The sequence below is a fragment of the Perna viridis genome, chromosome 4, assembly GCF_037379345.1.
Source record: "Perna viridis isolate PV_CMFRI_1.1 ecotype Kerala chromosome 4, ASM3737934v1, whole genome shotgun sequence".
NCBI lineage: Eukaryota > Metazoa > Mollusca > Bivalvia > Mytilida > Mytilidae > Perna > Perna viridis.
The window spans coordinates 4307919-4328797 of record NC_142448.1 but is presented as its reverse complement, the minus strand read 5'-3'; the positions used below and the strand labels follow the sequence as shown (position 1 = coordinate 4328797).

Sequence of the window (20879 nt, the reverse complement as noted above, 5' to 3'; positions counted from 1 at the left end):
TCAAAATAGTATTTGGGCACGGGGAAAAGTTGGTAATGGTACGGGTTCGGGTACGGGTTACACATTTTATACCATACCACTTTTTAGCTGTCTTCAATAAACAGACTGGTGCCCGTCTTGGTGACCAGACGAGAAAACTGACCAACACCTAACCTAGGACTTTTATATTTAACTCCTTGACCTAACCCAGGTAATATCCCTCAAAATTACTAAGCTTAAAAGTAATAATGAAAAATTTAACTCATTAACAGGGAACAAAATACAAAATTTGAATAGCAGCTCAATAAAAGTCCTCAAGCCTTTCATTGAATATACCATTACCAGTAAATGTCAAGACCACTAACTTTAAATTGTTGAGATAAAGAGATATTAAGACACTCGGTTTTCAAATTATTTAATATTAAGCCCCAAATTATACTATTTACAACCACTCTCTCTATGACATATTCTCACTACTCTTCTGACTGTGTACATGTATGTAAGGTCTAAGGTCGTAAGGATGTTTATAGCTGTAGCTTCCCTTGCTTTTGTGATATCAGTGTTTCATATGACCTAATTTTGACTGTATAGGCAGAAAGTAGCTGTGGCTAGTACACTGGAATCATGCCACACGAGATATAGTGATAATTTACGAGATGCGAATATTTCTTTATACATGTATAAATCCTTGCTCCGACCCATATGAACACCTACACCTTCACCTAAAATTTGTTAAAGAAATTCTTGGTTCATTGTAATACATGATACCAATGAATTTATAATAAAGTTAAAGATGCATTTATATCTTTCTTTTTTCTTTGTTGTTGTTGTTGTCAGAATTTACATACTTTGTTTCTATTATTTGTGTTATAACCATTCACTGTAAATGTGTTAGAACAAATAAAAATATTGAATATTGAATATATTTTTGGCGATCCTTAGATTGCTAAATATGAGGAAGACAATGGCCTTTAGTGCGAGCGAAGTCCAAAGCAAAAGTATCAGGTTCCCTTTTCAACAAATTAGACTCGATGCCATTTATCATTTTTTCCCAGTTTGTTTAAATGTAGGAGATTTTCATCACTGACATCAGTAATAAGTGGCCAAAGGGAATTTCAAATATTCGTAAAATTACTGGACAAAACTGTTCCGGGTAGGGCGTAGATTGTCATTCTAACCAGAAGTAACCTAGAAGCCCAGGTAATATTTTCATTCCACATGTTTCTCTCAGTTAAAACCCAGTGTCACAACTGACGTCTTCTGTGTTTTGATTGGCTGAGTGAATTTGACGTTGTTATATTCACTTTAATACATTTTGATATTCATATTTAAAGAAATATACGTTTAAATATTTTTTTCTCAAATTACTTATATTGTCTTTCGATAATTGCACAATTACAGAGTTAATTTAGATAATCTAATCTTTGTTTTTATTTTATTTCAATTGCGGCAATTTACTCATATATTGTGCATATCCATCGCTGGTGACCTGAGTCAATATTTTAGCAATCCTAGGGTCTCTTATGATATTGACCTGGGAACTAGATTAAACCTGAAGTAGCTTTTTGTCATTTAAACATTTTGTACAGCATGCATAATGTTAATCTGGTTCCCAGGTGAAATTAAGTAAAAACCTAGATGAAAATGTCTAAATTAATTTATTTATTGTGCATTTGTATTGAAAGGTAATCTAAGTAATTTGAAAGAAATATATAAACATTGCTTTTTTAAATTTGAATATTAGAATGTATAAAATAAATTAAATAATTTCATATCTACTCTGCCAATCAAGAGACAGAAGACGTCACTGGTGACCCAGGGTTATATTTGAGAGAAACTTGTGGAACGAAAAATATTACTCAGGGTGCCAGGTTAGCATAATATTTCTGAAGCTTCAATGGACCCTGATGACAAATGTTTCTCAAGTGTCAGTCATTTGGAACTACTTGGCCATTTCCACTACACTAAAAAAATAACCTTGGATGCAGAAAGGAGAATTTCTTCTTGAAAAATTTGCCGGAAATGTAGTCATATGCGATTCAAAGTAGTTCTATTCACCAGGTGGTAAAAAATTTGGTTAGATATCACTAGAAATAAAGAACAATAATTTTGTGTAATGGTAAAAATTTCAGCAAACTATAATTTCAGAATCAGATCAGTAAGATTCGAGACAGATTCTTCCACCCAGCGTCTGAGGTTTTTCTATTGTGTAATTAGAATGACTGAGGAGTCTTGATTGAAGTGTCAGTATGATGAATATTTAGATGAATTTCTATACATTTAAGAGCAAGAAGCTTTGCTCGCTTTAATGAAATTAACCAGATTAACAAATATCCTGCTAATATGCATAAGAGAAGAAAGATTGGTGTATAGTAAAGTTAAAACAATCACTATGAGGTAGTTTTTAATATGGTGTAGGCATGTACATTGCATTTAGAAGCGAGCACTGGGGGATTCAACATTCTGGAATCTATTTGATTTTATGAGCAGCTTGAGCTATATTTTTTTAAGATGTAGCGGGTGTATAAAGTCCAGAAATATAACAGTTCTCCATGTAAGCAAATGCACACCAAACTGATGCAACTGACAGCTTTACAGAAATTCCAAATATGTTTGCTTTTCCTATCATAGAAAAGTTTTGCTTAGATAATACAATGGGGGCTATATTTTTTCAAGGCAGGTTAGGTTCTTAAACAGCAAGTGGAACAGTGAAGAAATTATCAATAAAAAATAAATGAGTGCATTGACAACGACTGTATATTTTCAGGGATAAAAATTACTGCTTGTTTTTTTTTTCTTTTATTTATTAAATCTGGCAAGTGTAAATTTCTGATTTTTTTGTTGTTGTGGAACTTCAATTTTTTTCTGAAATTTTTTAAAAAACACATCATATTCACTTCTTTTAATAAGTAACAAATAGAAAAGACTTGAAAACGATCAGAAAAGTTGATGTTATTTTTACTGAGATGTACATTTGTAATTTTAACCAATATATTTTTTTGTTTGATTTAAGGAAACATTGAATTTCTCTGTAAGGACAGTCACTTTTTGTTTCCAACACATGACTTTTTTTTCATTGGTATATTGGGAAATTAAGATAATACTTGAAATAACGGTAGAGCTCACACTTCCTTGTGGTACTTGCTATTACTGAAGTTTTTAGTACAAATCAGGGGTGCCTTTTCAAAACTAACAGCCAAATACTGTTTTATAAAATATCAGGTACTAAGAAACTAGCATAGGATGAAAGCATGCATAGAGGAGGTAGAATAAAGGTACAATAATAACACCCTTTATTTTCTCGCAATTTTAGTTCCATAAAGTTAATGCATAATGAGTTATTTTGAAAACCAGCCAGCTGATGATGAACCTAGTACAGCAAGGGTCTGAAATGGATACCTTTCCTAATTTAAATTACACTTGTTTAACATTACATACAGTTTGTACATGTATTGGTGAAAGAGTAATCAAGGGAACCAAGATTCTAGTGGACATCAAAAGAATGTAATCCAGGGACCAAGACCAGGCATGTAAAATAGACAAACACAACAAAGAACATAAATAATACATACAAAGTAACAAAAGTAAATGAGCAACTCGGTCTCCACAAAAAACTGGGAGCATGGACAGGTGCACCAGTAGGGTAAGCATACTCCACTTTTCTTGAAACACCCGCTGAGTTGCTCATAAAAAGTCGTCTTGGGTAGATGAAAGAGGGAAGGATAACTATGACGTGATGAACAAATCAGTTTTCATAGTGCAGATTGATACACCATAATGATCCATAGATCATGATGACTACCATACTCCAAAAGGAAGGCTATGGTTGATTTGGAGGTTGACTTAAATAGTTTAGGAATTAGCAAAAACATGCATTTCCTTATGTTCCAACAATAAATAGACTATAAGTGAAAGAATATCTTTTAAATTGAACTATAAGGCACCATACTACCAAAGGAAGATTTGGATTGATTTTGGGGGTAATTACTTGAAAGAATTATAAATTAAGGACCAGAAACAAACAATTTTCAAATGTACAGATAATAAGTTGAGTGGTATTTAGTGAATAGATCTCTTCGTAATGTTGCACAAGATGCCATACCCCCTAAACAAAATCTAGGATTGATTAATAATACTTCATTTTTTCATTTATTTCAAAAGTGTACTACAGTTAGCTTACAACTAACCTTCCCATAGGCCCTCACACAAGTGAGGTAAATTACAAAGCCACAGAATGAGTATATAATACATAAAAGCATGCAAAAAAGTTTTCATTTAATATTATAGTACATGTACATACATGTGATTCTTAAGCCTGTTGTTCTGTTAGGAAGATTGTTAATCTCTGCTTGAAAAGACTAATTCCTTTTGTACATCTTATTTCATTTGGGAGAAAGACTAGATTAAACAAAATAAGTCTGGATATTTCTGTCTTATGTTTAGGAATAAAAAGAGCATTGTTTACAGCATTGCATGAATAGTATGGATTAAATTCAGAGACAAATTTGATCTTATCTGCTAAATTAAATAAGATGGTGTTAACTAATAAATCATTTGAAGATTAAAAAGTACTTGTGATATATTCTCAAAAGTTTTGATTTTGATTTGTACAGCTTTAAAATCAAAATAGATAAAAAAGAAACTTTCAATTCATGAAAATTTCACTTTAACAAAAGTATTGTATATCCAAGTTGAATAGTGCTTCTTAACTAAAATCATTGGCTTTAAAGGGCAAAAAAACCCCACTTTTTTGGACTAGGTGATTGAATTGAGAGCTTGTATTTTTTTTCTGTTTCTACAAAATTGATTTGTTTTCAATGTAATTGGAAAAAGAGGGTTAAAACTTTAAATGTTCAGCAGTTTATGTCATAGAATATTGGACAGTTTAAGAGAATTATTTTTATAATTTAATGACCAATTTGTTGATTTTTATAATGCTTCTGAAGCTTGACAGAGGTTTCAATACAGAGGTCTAAGCTTATAATTTGTATATAAAGAACTTTCATCACTACCTATGCAAAACAGTGTAGATTTTTACATTATCTAAACATATGTATTATTTAATTGCAGTACAATAGTAACTGTGTACAATTAATTACAGTGCAATAGCAACTGTGTACAATTAATTGCAATACAATACAAACTGTGTACAAATACAAATTATAATCTCAATCCATCTACATATGATCTGAGGCTATTTCTAACAAAGCAAGTATCTAACTTAACTTATCTTCTTGTGGTATATGTTTCAGACAGTAGTCCATCAATTTACATATTGCTGTAAGCTGTATTCGTCATTCCTGATGGGCCTGGTACAGAGGTTTGTTTTTTATTTTACTTAAAACTTTTTTGCTGTTTAAATTTCTGTCAATTCTGTAATTTTTGTGACATTTTATTGATTTTTATATTGAATATTTCTTTTTATTATTTATGACCTCATTATTGCTGTGATACTTACCTTGTCAAAGGTAAAAGTTACCTGTATAGATAAAGTAACATGTTTTTGTAATTCACATAAGTAGTATACTTACTTGTCAGACCATGGGTCTGTATTTTTATAGGCTAGGGCATTTACTAGTGCACAAAAAATGAGCAGAAATATAATTCATTTTAAACAATCAGTGAATCTTGATATAAAGTATTGTGGAGCAAATAACATTTTTTTGAAATTCAAATAATTTCTAATGTTACTGGTTTTAATTGCTGAAAGTCAACATTCATTTTTAAGTGTAAGTATTTGTAAGAATTGGGCAAAATGGGAAAAATCTGAAACATACGCTGATCTGACAATATAACTTCATTCGAAGATGATTCCTCTTTTTGGAAAGACCATTATTTGATTTCTGGATTTGCTTAGAAATTTTTCTATAGAATGTTAGAAAAATGAAGTTTTGGACAGAGTTATCTGCCCTTGAAATGTTCATTTTCAGTGCGTTTCAATGAAATTTTAACTCAATTGACTAACTTGATATGGAAAATCTTGTCTTTTTTCCTTGATTTTGATGATGCAACTAGTCATATGAAACTTTCAAAATGGTGTTTTTTTATGTTACACCCACTGCCTGATTCTTACTCAGATTAAAACTTAATACTTTTTTATATGCTATCATTGAATTCTTTCTTTTTAACTCACCAATAAAATGGTTTTTAATTTCAGTTGCATACCTTTTTAAGAGAAAAAAATGGACACCTCAGTGTGGTATGAATATTATCAAGGAGTTGTCTACCCTTTAGACCTACGTTCTCCACCTGCACTGAAAAGATATAAAAAAACAGTACCTTCTCTGACCAATCTTTGTGCTCGTTACATTGTACAGGATTCTACAATGACAACAAACTGTTTACAGTTCATCCCATCAGAACTCTGTATTGTACTGATGCAGGAAGCTTTGATGGCTAACAAAGATAGAGCCATAGATGTACTACTATCCCATTGGCCATTTGAGACTTTGTCATTACAGAAACTGGTTCCAAACATGTTTACATCTGTCAGGCCACTCTATGATGTCTTATATTTGTCGGAGGTTACCAGACAATGTCTGAGATATACAACATGTTTGGCGCATACATTCTTAGAATGTATCAAGAATAAAACTCCAACCAAGTTACGTTATTTGGACATGACTGGATTTCCCACTCGTAAGTTTTATTTCATTTCAATGTCAGTTAAAAAGAAAAAGCTCTTAAAATCAGCCTGCTGGTTATACAGTGTATTTGTAGATATTTATTGAAATAACATGGGAAATGAAATGTTTCATAACAATGGAAGAAATTCATCTTTGTCGTTTGAACATTTCCTTGATTTGTTTATCGGTTTTTATCATTTTTTTTAATGATTTTTTAATTGGTCATATTTGTAAACTCCTAACATATAGAATATTCAATGTTAGAATTATTAATCAAAACCATAACTATTTCATATCTTAGACCAACCACATTGCTACACTATATATACATTTGTGTTGCTGTTAATGTAATGTTATACAAACTAAGAAATCAGTTTTTATTTTTATATGACCCTTTAATGTGATGATGATGTCATTATACCCCACACTTTTAAAGTGGGAAGTCTTGTGGTTGTGGTGTACATCTGTTTGCCCATCCATTTGCCCACTCATTTGTCCATTGTCTGCACCTTTTTTGCTACAGTATTTTTATGCAGCGACTTTTCACAGGCATTTTTGCCAAAAACCTTTATATAGGTACATGTATTCTGAATTTCTAGATTTGATTTCAGACTTGAGTGACATCAATTTCTTGTTAGACAACTTTGTTTATATTTTGACCATATGGATTATGATATGTGAGCAAGGGGTATCCTTAATAGGAAATTTTGCTTTACAGTTTCTTCATTTTTAGTATTTGTTTTCTAAACAATAACTTGAGTATTAGTATATCAATCTCAATACAGTTGACCACAAAGTTTCATACCATAAAGGGGAGGTTTGGATTTATTATTTTAAAGAAATGGTTCGAATCATTTAGGAGTTAAGGGCCAAATTCAAGCTACAGAGCTGGTTTTAGAATATAAAATGTCTCTCCATGCAAAAGGTGTATGCTCTTATATAATTTCAGTTGTTGTTTTCACCATATTCTTGTTATATTTCTTGTTACAAGACACCGGTGTCTTAAATGTATCTCCATAAACATTGAGGTACATTTAAGGATGTAATTGGCCTCTTTATTTTTGAGAAAATTGATGTTTGAGTCACAGCAAACTTGAACTTGTGGAACTATAGTGTTAAACGTAAAGTTTCATTGCCTGTATTAAAAACTTATCTGCACTGCACAGTTTGGTTTTAATTGTTGGTCAAAATAGCTAGTTTTCTTTAATTTTACAAAATCAGAGAGTGATTCATCCATACCATATGAAATACAAATGTCTGTGGCAATATAGACCCATGTAATATCTGGATATTCTGAAGCATTTTTGTCCTTGTTATCAGAATTCCTGAAGATTTTGTGGGTCGTCATTGGTACATGTACAATAAGTTGAAGTTTTTGGGTTCATGATTGGATTAAGGTGGTACTTTGAATCATTTTACAATTAGTTACCAAAATTGGACCACAAACAGACATTTTTGGTGTCCATACAAAAACTTTGGTAAAAGTATATGGATCTCTATGATATTGTTTCACTATTAGATTTATGTACCTTGTAAGCACAATAGGATCATGTTTCATCCTGTTTTCAAATAAGTCTGGTACCCCATGTCCAAAAGGACCAAACTTTGTCTGAATATACCTTTTACACAGTTCTGTGGAATATATAAACCTTCTGTCTGTCTGTCAATGTACATTTTGTGTGAAACTCCTTTTAAACCAACCATTTAATGGCTTTTGATTAATAGGAAGTTTCATTAGTAAATAAAATATTGTACGACTTGGCTACTCACTGTTTGTTATTTTTTCAGCTGAGGTGATATTGTACGACTTGGCTACTCACTGTTTGTTATTTTTTCAGCTGAGGTGATATTGTACTACTTGGCTACTCACTGTTTGTTATTTTTTCAGCTGAGGTGATATTGTACGACTTGGCTACTCACTGTTTGTTATTTTTTCAGCTGAGGTGATATTGTACGACTTGGCTACTCACTGTTTGTTATTTTTTCAGCTGAGGTGATATTGTACGACTTGGCTACTCACTGTTTGTTATTTTTTCAGCTGAGGTGATATTGTACGACTTGGCTACTCACTGTTTGTTATTTTTTCAGCTGAGGTGATATTGTACGACTTGGCTACTCACTGTTTGTTATTTTTTCAGCTGAGGTGATATTGTACGACTTGGCTACTCACTGTTTGTTATTTTTTCAGCTGAGGTGATATTGTACTACTTGGCTACTCACTGTTTGTTATTTTTTCAGCTGAGGTGATATTGTACTACTTGGCTACTCACTGTTTGTTATTTTTTCAGCTGAGGCGATATTGTACTACTTGGCTACTCACTGTTTGTTATTTTTTCAGCTGAGGCGATATTGTACGACTTGGCTACTCACTGTTTGTTATTTTTTCAGCTGAGGCGATATTGTACGACTTGGCTACTCACTGTATTCTGTCATTTTAGCTGCAGTGATATTGCACTACTAGGCCACTCACTGTATTCTATCATTTTCATCAGAGGTGATATTGTACTACTTTTTTTTTTGTTTTTTTTTTCTAAATTTTCCAACAGTCATATACAATCATCATTACATAAAACACATAATTTATATTGTTCACAAATATCACAACATGATTTAGTATACAGAGAGTACATATACTCATTAAGAAATGTATATATTGTTGACAAATATTTTTGTAAATAATGGGGGGTTTTACAAAAAAAATCAGAGAAAAAAAAAAGGATAAAAAATAAAAGAGAAATAAATCAAGAGAAAAAAAAACAAACATAAGAGAAGAAGTCCTGTTTTCTAATTTGAAATGCATTAATAAATCATTCATTTCTCTTACATACATTGTGAGTCCTGGACATTAAATATATTTTGGAATTTTCTCCACTTATTATTGAACTTAGTAATATACTTATTTTTTACTGCTAACATTTTTTCTATCTTTTACATATCTTGCAACTTACATTTTAATGCTACTATAGATAATTTTTTTTAAAACACCTTGTTTCATAAATATATTTCTTGATATTAAAAAATATAATGTTTTGGGGGTCATTTTTAGAAAGTTTTGAAACATCACCAAAAATAAAACCCAGTTTTGTAATTGGAATACTTAAATCATGTGAAAGAAACCATTATTCAACATTATGTAAAAAATCTTGAACTATGTTACAATTCCATAGCAAATGTTGTATGGTTTCATTTTCTGTGTGACAAAATGTACAATAAGGATCATCAACAATTTTCATTTTAAACAGAAGCTTTTTTGTAGTAAGTATATAATGGTTTATTCTATACTGAAGCCACTGGAGTTAAGTATTCTTAGTGACTACAAATGGAAGCTTAAAAATATAATTCCATTCTAAATTATGTTCACTTAGTAGTTCAGTCCATTTTTTTTGTCCATTAGGACAGATTTCATTTTTCATTTATATATTGTACATATCTTTTGACCCTTTATTACTTCTAATAAGGTTTTGAAATACAGAAAGTATAAATGGTCTACATAGAATAGTGGTACTTTTATAAAATATTTTGCGGCTGATTTTACAGCTGCTCTCAAACTATTGTATTTCATATCATCAATATTTATTCCATACTTTTGGTGTAACTGTTCTAAAGTAAAAAATGAACCATCAGAATTATACAAATCATTAATATAAATAATACCATGTTCAAACCAATCTTTGAAGCATGGTGGCTCATTATCTATTTTAATAATATTGTTTAACCATATAGGATTTGAAAGAAAATATTCCCAATTCGTGTCTCTTTCTCTGTCAATTAACATTTCCCAAGGTCTTAAAACATCTTCCCAAAAATAATTTTTTATCTTAAGATATAACTTTTTTATGTAGACACCACCACAAATAAACAATTTGTTTTTGTCAACATAAGACATAAAAATATTTTGCCATTTACATTTTTTTTGACAAACTCTTCTGATCCAAGTTTATAAATACATTTAAATTAATCATTTTTCAGTCCACCTTCTGAGTATTCTTTACATAAAATATCTTTTTTAACCTTATTGACTGGTGAGTTCCAAATAAATGTAAACATGAGGTCATTTATTTTTTTTAGTTTCTTCATCAGGGTTTGGTAAAGAAATTATCAAGTGGTTTAGTATTGGCAGAACTAGAGACTTTATGACTGTAATTCTACCAATAACAGTAAGGTTTCTTTTTTACCACTGTATTAATAATGATTGGATCTGCAAAATTCTGTCAAAATAATTCATTTTAACTATTTTGTTCAGATCAATGTCAAAATTCACACCAAATAGTTTAAAAGATGTTCCACCCCAAGAGAGATCTTTGTCTGAACACAATATATCACTACTGTATTTTTTACTCCTAATCCAAATTACTTGGGTTTTAGAAAAATTAATATTTAAGCCAGATATTTTAGCATACCAATCAAGTTCAACAAGAGATTCACTAAGAGATTTTTCATCTCCATCCAAAATTAAAGATGTGTCGTCAGCAAACTGTGACATTTTATTTTCCGTCTGCAAAACCTGAATACCACATATATCCTTATTACCACGAATCTTGATAGCAAGAATTTCTGCACATAAAGTAAACAAGTAAGGTGACAAAGGATCTTCTTGCCTACATCCACGTCCAATATGAAAAAAATCTGAAAGATTTCCACCCTGAATAACAGCAGATTTTATATTTGAGTATAATATTTTAACCCATTTAATAATAGATTCACCAAAATTGAACAACTTCAAAACACGATGTAAAAATTTCCATGAAATTGAATCGAAAGCTTTTTCAAAATCAATTAATAATAATAAACCTGGTATATCTTCATCTGTATACTGCATAATATCATATATAAGTTGAATATTTTCCTCGATATAATGCCCGCTAATGAAGCCTGTCTGATCAAAGTCAATCAATTTGTCTAAAACTTTCTTAAATCTGTTTGCAATAATCGCAGAGCCAATCTTATGTACGGTATTAAGCAATGAAATGGGATGCCAGTTTTTCAAAAAATGACGACGTTTATTCCCTTTGGTAGACAAGTAATAATTCCTTGTTTCTGAGTAACAGAAAGTTCACCTATATCATAACCAGAGTTTAAAGATTCTACTACAAAGTGTTGAAGATCTTTCCAAAAAAATTTGAAAAATTCTGCTGAAAATCCATCTGATCCAGGTATTTTATTGTTTTTCATTTTTTTTCAATACAACACCTGCTTCATGGATGGTAATTTTACCCTCTAGATTGTTTTGTTCATCACCAGTTAAAGTGCTATATTATGTTTGATATAAATCTTTTTTTAAATCATTCAAATTACAACCAGTACAAGAATCTTTACACTGATACAAGTTTTCATAAAATAATTTCACTTCTTTTAATATTTCAAACTGATCTGTTATATATAACTTGACCATTATCTTTTTCTACTTTGGAATAATTTTTCTCACAAAATTTTTCAATTCCAGTCCACAAAAATATCCTGAAGGCTTTTCATCTTCTTCCACCCATTATACCCTTGACCTAATTAGTTTCCTTTTCCTCTTTTCTTTACGTAGATTTTCAAGTTCATGCTTCTTACTTTCTAATTCATTTATAGAATGTTCATCTATTCCTGCTTCTAACTGCATAATTCTATTTTTCAAGTCATGCTCCTTTTTCTCAGATTCCCTTTTTTTAAAACTAGAATAGGATATGGTTTTGCCACGAATTTCCATCAGTAAAGTTTCAAGAAATAGCTGCATATTTATCCTAAAGTGAATATCCTCATTATTCATACTATCAATATTGTCAAAGTTGTAAACAAGAGCAGCATACTGTTTTTTAATATCTGAAATTTTGTTTTTGACATTTTTCATACATTCTGAATCATACAATAAAGAATTCTTGAATTTCCATAATCCCTTGCCACAAATAAATGGATTGAACTCTAGAACTATCATAGAATGGTCAGACCTATAGCTAGGTTCAACAGAACAGTTTTTCAAATAAATTAATGTATTCTCTGAGAGAAGAAAGAAGTCTAGTCTAGCCTGTTTGAAAGGTGTTCTTTTTTGCCAAGTGTACCTTCATAGACTTGGAAAGATATTGTACAACTTGGCTACTCATGTTTGTTATTTTTTCAGCTGTGGTGATACTGTACTACTTGGCTACTCACTGTATTCTATCATTTTCAGCGGAGATGATATTGTACGTCTTGGCTACTCACTGTATTCGGTCATTTTTAGCTACGGTGATATTGTACTACTTGGCTACTCACTGTATTCTATCATTTTCAGCGGAGGTGATATTGTACTACTTGGTTACTCACTGTATTCTATCATTTTCAGCGGAGGTGATATTGTACTACTTGGCTACTCACTGTATTCTATCATTTTCAGCGGAGGTGATATTGTACTACTTGGTTACTCACTGTAATCTATCATTTTCAGCGGAGGTGATATTGTACTACTTGGTTACTCACTGTAATCTATCATTTTCAGCGGAGGTGATATTGTACTACTTGGCTACTCACTGTATTCTATCATTTTCAGCGGAGGTGATATTGTACTACTTGGCTACCCACTGTATGTTATCATACAATGAGGCCAGACAGAATGTGATGGTTAAGATGTATAATAAAGCTGTCCAATTGTTACCTGAGCCTGCACCTGATTCTATCTATGTAGCAGACCAGTTCCTACCCGAAACATCAAGTAAGTATCTTCTTAGTTTTTGGATGTACTTAAGGTTTTTCTTTTCTTTATAGAAGGAATGTATTATTTGAAAGGTAAATACAGTGACACCTTGTGTCGGAAAATTTATTCAAATCCAACAAAAGGTTTAATGCGAACAGGTATACAAATTGGTCTCCCCTTACTTTGAATTGAAATACAGTCCTAAAATGTTAATATTCAAGCAAGCTATCAAGTAATGTTGTTTGCAATTTCTGATTATCCCATGCACATTTCAATCATCATTTGATTTATAGAAACTTAGACAGTGAGCCCACAAATGTTTTATCACCTTAAGTCAGATATATTACTTTATGACTTTATATTCCGCTATCCCTGACATTCTTTTATTTGTGATATGATATTCAAATTACTTACCAGAAATAATAATCAGAAAATATTCATGATATCCACTCATCACAAGTTCTGTAGAACAATGCATATTTAACTGTTGGTTTCTTCCTTGACTAACTTTCTACTTCTATATATTCCTAGAATTATAGATGAAATACTGTTAGGATGGTAGTGGTATGATATATTGTTTATTTCAGTACTAGTGAAGTTAGATGCCTTTGTAGCAGCAGATCAAACATTAACTGAGTTGAGTAAAGCCTTGAAGGTATCCAGCTTCAATGACAGTAAACTATGCATGTGTTTACAGAAACTTGATGCTACTTGTCTTGGAGAACCCAAACTAAACATCCTCCTTGGGCAAATAAACCCTCAGGTTTGTGCAATTATATTTCATTGAATGAGAAGTAAATACTAAAGTTACATATCAGTGATATTGTTGGCCTTTTTGAAAACTACTTCATCACTTTTTTATTGGGAAAATGTTGCGTCATTTTTTATCAAAACATTAAAATTGTACCAAAATGAAGGATTGTAGAGAGAATGTCAAGAAAAATATAAGTTTTAATCACTGTTATATTGAACAGAAATACCATATGATGCCTTTGACTATGGATAACGTAATAGTTTATTTTAATTTGGATTTTTTTTAAAAACTTTCATTAGAGGAAACATCCTTATTTAGGAGGTAATTTAAGGCAGTATGTAAGATGGAGACAGTAAATCTACAGATTTATTTTTACTTTTAAATATCTTTGATCAGGAATACTGTTGGTTCATTTAGTTTCATTTGTAAAGGAGTATGTTCAGAAAATATCAAAATCAGCCCCAAAAACTAAATAAATTTTTTGTAAGGGGGAGATAATTGTGTGTTAAATCAAATACTTATGATAATTTTAATTTCTCTTTAGGAGGTAGACCTAGGGTAAGGGACACAACTCTTTCAAATTATTGGAATGTTTGTATCCACCATTTTACATCAATCTCATTTAAGCATGGACTGATTGCATTTTGTTTCAATTGAAAGCTTGACAGGCTCTGGTGAAATTGAATATGATACAAACTTATTACTGATTTCAAGAGTTATGTCCCTTACCCTAGGTCTACCTCCTTAAATACCTGGTTTCTCTGTAAATAAAATTTATACATGTAGGTATTGTTTCAATTTTCAATTTATCTGAAACATAAGGTTTTTTCCATTGTACTAACTGCCTGATAATGTCTATCTCAGGCTAATACCTTGATACTAAAAATATCAGCTATTTTAAGTAACATCGACTGGGATGTCAACATTAGAATAACATCAGTTGAATGTCTCTACAGAACCTGTCAGGCTCACTGTAATATGTTTTGTCTTAACTTGCCATTATTTTGTATACATGCACAGGGAAAGCTCTCTGTGACAATTATGTAATTCACATAAAAAGTTTCTCCTTTTTAAAAATAAAACGTCACTTCTTGTGAGATGTTGAACAATTTAAAGTCAGTTTAAACTTGTGAACTAGATGTAAAATTTCTTCAATATCTAAAATATGTAGCTTTTAAACAATTAGTAAATCTGATCATTTTAAACACTTCACTCATTAAAGAAGTAGTTGCTCTATCTTTATTTAAACAAAAGATTTTCAAAATTATAATTTGTTAAGTGGCTTCAAATGGTGGCAAAAATTAAAAAGCTTTAAATATACCCCCAAAAAACCAATTTTGGGGAATATATTGGATTTTATATCCATCTGTCTATACTTCTTGTAAGCCCAACTCCTCCTAAACCGGTCGAGTGATCTTGTAGGAAGTTTGGGTATCATATGTACAAGAAGGCATATAATAACTGTTGGAGGAATTCAATGGGAAATAATAGTACATAAGGGTTAAACAGGAACTCAATTCAGAATTGAGTAATTGTGGTTTGTGAATTGGAATTATAAGTGTTGAAGTTATAAGTATGAATTATGTTATTTTTTGTTGTTGCAGTATTTAACTGGTATCAGACTGAAGTATAACTCAATTAACTGTGAGAGTTTCTGTAACTTGGCTCCAATGTTAGAGAAATTTACAAACCTCTGTGCTTTAGACCTTTCATGTAACAGTATATCAGTGTATCAGAGTGATTCCACCACGGAAGTTCTCAGTCGGTTACTTGCATCCCTTCCACATCTTGTCAGACTTGATCTCAGTTCAAACAGACTCAAGTACAGACTACGTCAACTTCTCAGTGGTATACAGAAGCCACTTGAACACATACGATTAGCTGGTTGTGGTCTGATGGAGGAAGATATACGTTATTTGTCTCAGTCACATCATACCACGGCTGTGGTATACTTAGATTTAAGTACTAATACACTGACTACATGTTGTGGCAGTATTGGACGATTGTTAGAAGCATCCAGGAAAACTCTGTTAGTACTAGAATTGGAAGATACCAAGTTGGATGATAGTGGTCTGGAAGGTCTATTGCCATGTATTTCTCTGCTAAAAGAGACTCTCTACATAAACCTCTCACATAATACCATCATATGTTCAGTAGGACTCCAATTAGGAGAGACATTATCAGGATTACCTAACTTACAATCTGTCAAATACTCCTATTGTTCAGAGTGTTACTCTACAGAGGAGGAACTGGACTCGGATCAACAGAAAAACCAGTTTTTCAGTCTCATCAATACTGTTATAAAAAAGGAAAATGAAGATTTACACCTGATCATAGTAGACTTAAACACTTGATTTTTTATTGCTTTTTAGCTCACCTGGCCAAAGGCCGTGTGAGCTATTGCCATCACTTGGCGTTCGTCATTGTCCAATGTCATTGTCGGCCGTCGTCGTCGTCGTTAACAATTATACAAAACTCTTCTCCTCTGACACTACTTGACCAATTGAAATCAAACTTGGTATGAATATTCCTTGGGGTATACTGCATAGAACTGATTTGGGGATTTTTGATTTGTTGAAAAACATGGCCGCCATTACTAAAAATAGAACAAAGGGGTCAGACAGTAGTTTTTCACATATATCTCCTAAACTGTTAGGTTTATCCAAATAGCTGAAATGATCCATATTATTAGGACTACAAAAGTCTTCAGACTCCTTGTAAGAGTTATTGCCCTTGAAAGGGGAAAATGACTTCTTTTTAATAGTTTTCAGTCAATATCTTGAAAACTATGATAGATTAAAAGAAACTTTCAGTTGTTGAAAAGATCTTGTGATAGTCCTACTAAAGACTCTTCTAGTCAAAATTGTTGGACAACTTCTTGTTTAATTTATTGCCTTTGAAAGGCAAAATTAAAAAATGTGAGCGATTCAGGCTCCTGGGAGCCTCTTGTTTTGTGACTGAAAGAAATATGGATTGTGTCATGGTGCTGCCGTCATCCTTCATCTGTTGACATATGGTGTCTGCTAAATATCTTAAGTATAATTATATGATTCTCTATGAAATTGTACCACAATGTTTCTTTTTACAAAAGCAAGGCTTGGAATGATGTTTGGGTAATGAATTGAACAGCTTAGAAATGTGGGGCTTAAAAGGGACTAAAATAATCTACTTTTTGCACAATAACTTGAGTACTGATATTACTGTATAAATCTTACCACAATTACATACCATAAATGCCAGGCTTGGAATTGGAGTTATGTCCCTCAACATTTTGAAAGAAGAGGTAAAAACATTGGTAAAAAATTATTCTTGTAAAACATCTTGAGAAATAGTGGATGGATCTCTGTGAAACTGAACCACCTGGTTCTATACCACTAAAGGAAGGCAGCAATAGATTTTGGGGTTAATGACCGGTATTGCTCCTTTTTCAATTGCATTCAAGTTGCAGTCCAAAAATTAATCTTTTTTTTTTCAACTAAAATTGAATTCTAAGGATTCTTTGATTTGTCCTGTGGTGTTAGGGTTTCCTTGTCATTCATTGAAGACCCATAGGTGGCCTTGAGCTGACATTTTTCTATGGGACTTTTCTCTCTTTGACATATTCACCATATCCATTCTCGTAACATTTAATATAGTAAATGTATCCATTGATTTTGGTTCTTTTGAATCCAGATAGGGGTTCAGAATAAAAATGTTTAATTTTTTCAAAAGTCATATTTTTTTGGAAATATGTGAAGCTGAATCCTGTATTTTGATGTTTGATTTGTGCCCAAAGAATCAAATCTATATCAACCAATCTCAAATTCTTCATTCTACACAAAAACATATTTTTGAGGAAGAGAAAAAACATCTTTCATTTAAAATCTAAGTGCCTATATGTATTTTGTAAAATTAGATCTCTGCAATAAACCCCAACAACTCTTGTTTTTATTGTAATTATCATCCAAAACCTATACAAGATAAATAATGAAAACAAATATCATTGCAACAAATGAATTTATTCCCTTCTAATTCTAAAAAACTGTCTTGTAATATAAATGCTTGGTATAAATGTTCAGCCCTATAGACTTTACCTTGATGATGTTTTGCCCTTTACAAGTTCTAGTATTCTGATAAATTGTCTTTTCTAATTTGCAAGTTGATAATGCACAAACAATTATGATCCTAAAGAATTCGTTTGTAAGATTTAAAAAAAAGCTGTGCATCTTGAAATACTGAATCTTAAGATATTTATAATTCTATTTGATGGAACAACTTTTAGATAAAAGCTTTTGTTTTGTAATTCAGAGAAACAAGATTTTCAATAAAAAATGATTTATTAGTTTCTCATTGAGATTTATTGCTTCGAATTATATAGTATTATATGATAAAAGATTTGCTGTAGAAAAAAACCGAGGCATTAACAAAGGGCCAATTTAAATACGTCAATATCCATATAGCCGTACATGGCCAGACCGTGAAAACATGAAATAGACTATTTACATACGCAATGTTACGAACCGAATGAAATAGATTATAAAAAAGGGACTACAAGACGTCACACAAAAAATAAAGCATTAGCAATATGAACGCACACAAAATCTGTCGTGTAATCCGGTAATAGTCTAGCAAAAATAATGCGCCTCTCCGACGCGGTTCACAGAGATGTCCCATCAAAAACGCATCACACTCGGCGATATCATTCAATTAAAAAATATAACTAGAATACATATGGTGAATATTTCAAAGAGGCAACCCCACCTGGATGAAAATGTCAGCCAAGGCTACCCATTTGTCTTCAATGAATGACGAGGAAATCCTCACATCACTAGGGAGGCTACAGCGGCCCCAAAATATCATTATACACAAGTTCAGCGAAATTGTTGCCCTATATATTTATGTATAAAAATAAACGAAACAAGACATACAGAGGCCAGAAATTCCTGACTTGGGACAGGCCCAAAAATTAAATTACTTTGGTGTGATCACAACCCTCCCTCTATAAAATCTGGCAACTGTGGAAAGAAATATTACACAATTAAACGCTCCTAAAAATCAGTTCAAAAAGGCCGGAGTCCATTCTTATAACGGAAATAAAGAAACTGAATATAAAAAAAAACACAAATGTACAATCTAAGGACTACTAGCAGTTAAATGATATGCCAGTTCAGACCAGTTTAAACCTAAAAAACAAAAAGTTCTGTCCCCATCGTAAGTAAAATCAATCCCAAATCTTCCCATGAGGGCTTGAGAATCACGATATATCATAAGTCCTTTAATAAGGACACAACCAATGTCATGCCAAAAACTGCTTTTTAACATAATATTTTAATGTCTATGTTGACACTATGAGAGAATAAATGTTAATACTAATATGCTATCCTTAACGATTTGGCATATATATCATAACAATATCCCTTACGAATGAGTTTAACTTGGTGGGTGAATATCGAGCTTCCCGTACTTTGTGTAGAATACTGCCGTTAACAAAGGGTGAGAGAAAGCCGCATGCATTGATCATTTTCAAGTACTTTTGTATTTGAAAGTGAAATCCTTGTATCGGTTGAAAAATCAAAGTGCTTAGGCACTGAGTCAAGGAAGACCTCAAATATTCATGTTACCAAATTGCAAGCTTTAAAAAACGATAAAAATTTAGTCATTGTAAAGAGAACCATCTGTTTTAATGAAATACAAATCAATACTGCTTGTTTATTAATGCATTTATGGATCTTAAATGGTAATTGTGGCTGTGAACGTTTATGTCCTCAAATTTCTTGACATTTTACACCTTAACCAGCATTTCTTTAAAAATGTGATCTCCACTGTGAATCACTGACTATCAATATTATATGGATTTTCAAAGTAAGAAAAAAAAATCCACACTTTGAAATTTCGGGTTGGAGATGCATGAAGTAGAAATGAATCCTTTGGACTAGGGAAGCTAGGTTGACCAACGACCTAATCTAAAGGGAGAAATGAGCAAAAAAAAAAACTTCTCCTTGTTTGTGCTCTCTTTGACAGTGATTTGTAATAGATTAAATGAACAAATATGTCAATATTGTTAGTTTTCAAACAGAATTTACTAAAATTTGTCCTTGTCATTGTTGTCTAGATTAGGCCCTGAGTTGATAATGTCTAAACTATATACTTTTTTACAACAAATAATTACCTTTCTCTAGGAATTTTTCAATTCAAACAAGGATACAAACTCTTGTTATCAAAACTACTATACAGTTTAAAAATGTTTAAACTAAAAAAAACTTGTATTTTAGCAATTTAAGATTCCAATCAAGATGGAAACTCAAGGATAAAGAGATGTAGTGAATACAGGAAATATTTTGTCATTCTTTATAACAAATGCACTTAGAATATAAATCCTTCTTTTCTACTTTCCAAAACAAAAAAGTTACTAGTGAACCCATATCCCATGAGTACCACTTTTTATGATGAATCATTATTGCGCTTAAACAGAGTGTTTTATACCTGTCTGCCTTCAATAATGTATGTGCATTTCTTTCATTTTTTCTGCATGATTGTTTCACCGATATGTATTATATTAAAATGCAAGTAACTCTTATGTTTTGCCAACAAAAAAGTGCTACGAAATCAGACTTCATATTTGTAGTTTTTATTAAGAGATGTTGACATGTACCAGCCCATGAGAATCATGAACTTTGTTTCATACCTAAATAGTGTCCCAGCACAAAAATAGTTCATTTTGCTTTTGCTTTCTTCTCACTACATCTAGTGAAACTTTAAAAGGGATTTCCACTGAAAAGAAATCAAGGAAAAAATGACAACAGTGCCTTTGATAATTGCAAAATGTTACAATATGTAAATGCATGAAAATATACATGTAATTTAGCCACATCATACGGAAGTACAGAAA

At 31.6% G+C, this 20879-nt stretch overlaps 1 protein-coding gene across 4 annotated transcripts; it reads left to right on the top strand.

Moving 5' to 3' along the window:
• Positions 1-85: 85 nt before the first annotated feature.
• LOC148618501 (leucine-rich repeat-containing protein 14-like) lies at positions 86-18340 on the top strand. 4 transcript variants are annotated; one of them, XM_088577516.1, is made up of 7 exons: positions 90-190; positions 2128-2222; positions 5236-5299; positions 6137-6618; positions 13114-13275; positions 13845-14020; positions 15616-18340. In XM_088577516.1, the coding sequence occupies exons 4-7, from the start codon at positions 6162-6164 to the stop codon at positions 16363-16365; spliced, it is 1545 nt and encodes a 514-aa protein (XP_088433642.1). In that variant the 5' UTR covers positions 90-190; positions 2128-2222; positions 5236-5299; positions 6137-6161; the 3' UTR covers positions 16366-18340. The 4 variants fall into 4 exon arrangements, with proteins under 4 accessions (XP_088433640.1, XP_088433642.1, XP_088433641.1 ...); XM_088577515.1 differs by having other exon boundaries at positions 5232-5299; XM_088577514.1 differs by lacking the exon at positions 2128-2222 and having other exon boundaries at positions 86-190; positions 5232-5299.
• Positions 18341-20879: the final 2539 nt, after the last annotated feature.